At 48.9% G+C, this 6000-nt stretch overlaps 1 protein-coding gene across 1 annotated transcript in view; it reads right to left on the minus strand.

The window, feature by feature from the left end:
* Positions 1-5511, minus strand: part of SUDS3 (SIN3A corepressor complex component SDS3) — a 41322-nt gene extending 35811 nt beyond the window's left edge. Inside the window, exon 1 of the mRNA XM_075273815.1 lies at positions 5248-5511. Within this exon, the coding sequence (XP_075129916.1) occupies positions 5248-5371 (124 nt within the window). The 5' untranslated portion in view covers positions 5372-5511. The remainder of the gene's footprint in view (positions 1-5247) is intronic.
* Positions 5512-6000: the final 489 nt, after the last annotated feature.

Genomic DNA, 6000 nt, shown 5'->3' on the forward strand with positions numbered 1-6000 from the left:
TGTTGACACAGCCCTTGACTTATCTGCTCAAAAGTCAAGTGATGTATCTGCCTGCTCTCAAGGGAGAGGGAGGAGGGGCTAAGTGCACGGGAGCGAGCCTGTGTTTCTAGCTATTCCTGTGTCTACACCATGTGACCTTCCTGCTATCAGATACGGGAGAGGAGCTGCTTTCATTTCTTCTGTTCTCCCAGTTATCAGGCTAGCTAATTCAGTTGTGTTCATTATGGCAGAGACAGGCAGTCTCTGTATGTAACACAGAATGGAGTTGCTGCTGCCTGTACTTCATAGTCCAATGTGGGTGGGCGGAGCTACACACGAATTTGGGGGCAGAGCTAAACGGCAGGTTGCATGTGAAACCCCGCCCACCAAATGATGCAAGAAACCAGGAAGAAAGAAGATTTTACAGCAGTAAAGACTGGTGAGTATGCGAAGTGGGAATACTCCTTTAACCTGACAGATTTACCATAATTTGTGCACAGATACTGCAGCAAGTTATACCTGTAGTCTATGCCAGTCACAAACGCATGCAGAAAACAAACATTGAAAAGTGACTGTAGTCCCTTCACAATATTTATTCTGCTTTCCATTGAAAGTGTAATTTGGCCATGTGAGCGTCACACTGTATCCCTGCATTCATAGCAGTCCCATTGCTCGCCTATTCATATCACAGAAAAATAGAAATGGCCACAAGCGAATAATTTGTAGCAAGTTAGGATTTCATTGCAATCGCAGGCAATGATCAACAATAATCCTATTTGACTAGTGCGAATATCAGTCCTGTTATTTGTCATTTTTTCCCCTAAGTAAAACAATGGATACAACTTTTTTTGTGAGCCCAGAACAGTAAGACATGGTAGGAGGTGACAGAAAAGGACAATTACACTATTGCCAGAACATTAAACATCAAGACATTAATCCCAAAATACCAATCCTTATGTCACAGAGCCCAACAAACCGAGACATGGAAAGTTGTTTGCCAAGATCTTTACACTAAAAACATAAGAATTGTTTTCTTTAAAATTCTTAAAAGGGAGTCTGTCAAAGGCATTGCCCTCATTAAAGGGATTTGCCCAAGAAAACAGCTCATCTCCAACTGACAATTCTTGTGAGCACTGTAGTCGCCCATCACTAAAAACAAGGAGGTCTAGTCAACCCCGTCCGAATGTGGTAGTCATGCAGGTGTGTTGCTGCGCTATGTCTAAGGTACTGGAGCAGACAGCAGAAATAAACAGCTCGACTGCCCCATAGACACGAACAGAGCAGTAGCATGCCTGTGCCTCTATTCAGAAGCAAGGCACCCCTTTTCATTCCATCGTTGAGGGCGTTTTAGCAGTCGGACCCTCACCAATCAGCTGTGAATGGGAGATAAGGTTACTTGTGGCAAACACCTTCTAAGTAACTCCACAATATATAAGCTCATGTGCATAAATGCTCTTTAATAAACCTCCACCTTGGTCTTGACTGACAGCTGCCTCGCTGTCTGATGTGAGGAGGGGGGGGGGGGGGCGGCATGGGGGCTAAATAACACCTTGGTTAGCATATGAGTAGGTAGGTTGTTTTTTTTTTACAGTTTTGGCACAATCCCTGTTCCAGTTTTCACAGACTTTTGTACCATATTTATAGTACAGGAAGAATATGCATTTGAATAATCACCATCCAATACTATATTTCTTTTCCCCAACAAAATCAACTTTGGCTGAAGGAGATGAGGCAGTGTTCACACGGGCTTCTTTTTGATCCATTACAGCATCAGTACAACATACTAGATTGAGTAGGATTTTTATATCTGTATTATAACTCACACCGGTTTTCTGGTGTGATTTACAATGGAAATTCCATTTTGGTGCAGGGAAAACTGACAGATTTATGAAGAGGCCACAGCCTCTTTATAAACCGTTCGGTCCCTGTGCCAGTCAGGCCGTTAAAGGGGTTGTTCCATCTCAAGGATCCTATCTATACTGGTAGCTTATGTAAATTGAAGACTTTTCCTAAATATATTGCTTTAGAAATGCTGTTTTGTTAGCCTGCTATGTGAACTTATTCCTCCTACTGTTTACACCAGGGGTCTCAAACTCGCGGCCCGATGGGCCGCATGCGGCCACCCGAACAATTTTGTGCGGCCCGCACAAGCCTAGGGACGCCGGATCCGTTCCGGCTAGTGGACATATAGGCGCGATGTAATGACGTCACATCATCACATCGCGCCTACAGGTCTATTAGTGAAACAGCAGAGCGCGGCGGGGGAGCGTTGGATGGTGAGTATAAGTGTTTTTTTGTGTGTTAAAGAGGACCTTTCACCATTTTGCCCACAGGCAGTTCTATATACTGCCGGAAAGCTGTCGGCTTTCCCGATGTGGGCCCAGTGTGAAGAGCTTAAGGTCCGGTACCGTAGCTCTTCTATGGTCAGAGACGTCCTTCTTCACAGCACAGCCTATCGCGCTGTGCTGTGAGAGCCGGGAGGAGCTCCCCCCTCCCTCCCTGATAATGCTCGTCTATGGACGAGTACTGCGAGCAGATGGAGGGGGTGTTCCTCCCGGCTCTCACAGCACAGCGCGATTGGCTGTGCTGTGAAGAAGGACGCCCTTCTGACCATAGAAGAGCTACGGTACCGGACCGTAAGCTCTTCACACTGGGCCCACATCGGGAAAGCCGACAGTGCGCTGAATTCAGCGCACTGTCAGCTTTCCGACAGTATATAGAACTGCCTGTGGGCAAAATGGTGAAAGGTCCTCTTTAAACATTGAGGTGGAATGAAGGGGCTCATGACACTGGGGGCAGAGATGGAGGGGACATGACACTGGGGGCAGAGATGGAGGGGACATGACACTGGGGGCAGAGATGGAGGGGACATGAATCTGGGGGCAGAGATGGAGGGGACATGAATCTGGGGGCAGAGATGGAGGGGACATGAATCTGGGGGCAGAAATGGAGGGGACATGAATCTGGGGGCAGAGATGGAGGGGACATGAATCTGGGGGCAGAGATGGAGGGGACATGAATCTGGGGGCAGAGATGGAGGGGACATGAATCTGGGGGCAGAGATGGGGGGACATGAATCGGAGCAGAGATGGAGGGGACATGAATCTGGGGGCAGAGATGGAGGGGACATGAATCTGGGGGCAGAGATGGAGGGGACATGAATCTGGGGGCAGAGATGGAGGGGACATGAATCTGGGGGCAGAGATGGAGGGGACATGAATCTGGGGGCAGAAATGGAGGGGACATGAATCTGGGGGCAGAAATGGAGGGGACATGAATCTGGGGGCAGAAATGGAGGGGACATGAATCTGGGGGCAGAAATGGAGGGGACATGAATCTGGGGGCAGAGATGGAGGGGACATGAATCTGGGGGCAGAGATGGAGGGGACATGAATCTGGGGGCAGAGATGGAGGGGACATGAATCTGGGGGCAGAGATGGGGGGACATGAATCGGAGCAGAGATGGAGGGGACATGAATCTGGGGGCAGAGATGGGGGGACATGAATCTAGGGGCAGAGATGGGGGGACATGAATCTAGGGGCAGAGATGGGGGGACATGAATCTGGGGGCAGAGATGGGGGGACATGAATCTGGGGGCAGAGATGGGGGGACATGAATCTGGGGGCAGAGATGGGGGGACATGAATCTGGGGGCAGAGATGGGGGGACATGAATCTGGGGGCAGAGATGGGGGGACATGAATCTGGGGGCAGAGATGGGGGGACATGAATCTGGGGGCAGAGATGGGGGGACATGAATCTGGGGGCAGAGATGGGGGGACATGAATCTAGGGGCAGAGATGGGGGGACATGAATCTAGGGGCAGAGATGGGGGGACATGAATCTGGGGGCAGAGATGGGGGGACATGAATCTGGGGGCAGAGATGGGGGGACATGAATCTGGGGGCAGAGATGGGGGGACATGAATCTGGGGTCAGAGATGAAGGGACATGAATCTGGGGGCAGATGAAGGGTGTATATGTAACTGGGGGAAAGATGGAGGGGGGACATATAGTTTACGGGTGACTGTAGGAAGATTATACAGTGTGGGGGCACATGAAAAATGAATGGGCAGAGTCAACATAAAAGTGGGTGGAGCTAAATTTGCCACAGTGCGGCCCGCCGACTGGCTGGGATCTTGCTCTGCGGCCCACATGCCGAGTTGAGTTTGAGACCCCTGGTTTACACAGTGTTGCTATAACCATGGATCTGTGAGTTAGGACAAGTGAGGTGAGTCACTGCTCTGCAGGCAGTACAATCAGATCAGCTAATTGCAGTTTACTGATAAAGCCAAGTCTGTTGTTTCTCTATGTAAACACATAGATAACACTGGGTCCATTCTCTACAAGCATCTGCATATTATCTGATCTACATAAGTATTGTGATCCTTCTCAGCAGGGCTGTGGAGTCGGTAAGCCACAGTTGCGACTCTGACTCCTGGATTTTATCAGGTTCCGGCTCCTTCATAAATGGCCAATTCGTAACAATAAATTTACTGTTGTAAACTATTAACATCTAGTCTAGAGGAGGAGCTTTACTGCTAAGAATTTGCAACACATTATCACTTTCAGTTTCATTTCATATATTGTAAGTAGGGGGGTTGGGGCAGCATGAGGTTAACCAAGTATAAGAATACATAAGGGCAGTGTAGAGCAGTGACACACAAGAAGTAAGAAATGGCTCTATCTCCAGCAGAACTGCTTATCACTGTTGTTCATAGTTTGATAGAACATATATATCTGAGTAACATTTATAAAATTCATATGAAAATTCAATTATGAAATATTAATACTTTATTTTAAAGCTGGAGTCGGTACATTTCTACCGACTCCGACTCCAACCAAAACTAACTCTGACTCCACAGCCCTGCTTCTCAGGATCAGCAAGCTTGAGGTAGGGGGGATACAGGGAGTGATAGACTGCAGGCAGACTGCTGAAACACTTATATGTACACTGTACTGATCTGATGCCAGAGCAGAAGAACAGACTTAACAAAAGACAGTGTGAATATAGCCTAAACTCTCAGAGCCCGTATTTGCCAGTATTTTAGAAAGCAACTCGGTGGCTCATTGGGTTTTGGCCATGTAGCAGGCAGACAAGGGACAGCTACATTAGTACATGCATACAGTAGCAAACAACACTCCGTAGCTCAGCTTCCTTAACAGCTGGGAGGGTGACACGGGGGGGGGGGGTGTCACAGGGAGGACTACAGGCAGTGTGGGAAATACAATCGTGGCAGATGAGCCCCTTACACGACTACTTGTCTTACCCTCATCAGACTCCCGGCCCCTGAAGCTGCGGTCATCCTCCTCATCTGCACTCTCCAGCTCTTCCTCCTCGTAGTAGTCATTACCTGCCGCCGCGGCAGGAGACATGACACCGACCGAGCTCATGGCTGCCTGTGACACCCCACGGCCGACACCGAGCGCTCCCTGAGCAGGGGCCGAGCCGCTCACTACACCCGAACCACAGCGAAAAACTTCCACACCAAAGACCGTCAGACCAGCTACAACAATCAGCGCACAGCAACGGGGTCCTCAGCCGCCCGTGTTCCTGTGTCTCTGTTGTAGATGTCCTAGCTATTGCCGGAATATATTGGTGCAGCAGAAAAGCCACGCTGAATACTATAACATTGCATACAGTGCAAAGTGATACCAGCATATAGGTGGTCATGCTTCATATAGCAACATTATAATAATATAAGGGCACAAATATTTCATTTCAGTCCAAGGCCCACACAGGCACCTGCTAGGACACCCACTGGCGGGAAGTACAAGGGCTACATGGCAACAAACCGGTGGGTGGCTGTGTAGTGAAGGTGTGATACAGTGAGCGGCCGCTGAATGGCAGCCCTCGCCTACAGTACAGCCGCGCCTCAGCCATTCTAATACGCGCCATAGTAGATTGACAATGACCATGAGACAGGCTGAGGAAACCTAAACTCTCTCCTGCCTGCAGTGTAGCTGCTATATAGAGAAATGGCATTTCAGTTATTGAGGAGACTGGCATGTTCTTTCATTTT

The sequence above is a fragment of the Leptodactylus fuscus genome, chromosome 1 (assembly GCF_031893055.1).
Source record: "Leptodactylus fuscus isolate aLepFus1 chromosome 1, aLepFus1.hap2, whole genome shotgun sequence".
Taxonomy (NCBI): Eukaryota; Metazoa; Chordata; class Amphibia; order Anura; family Leptodactylidae; genus Leptodactylus; species Leptodactylus fuscus.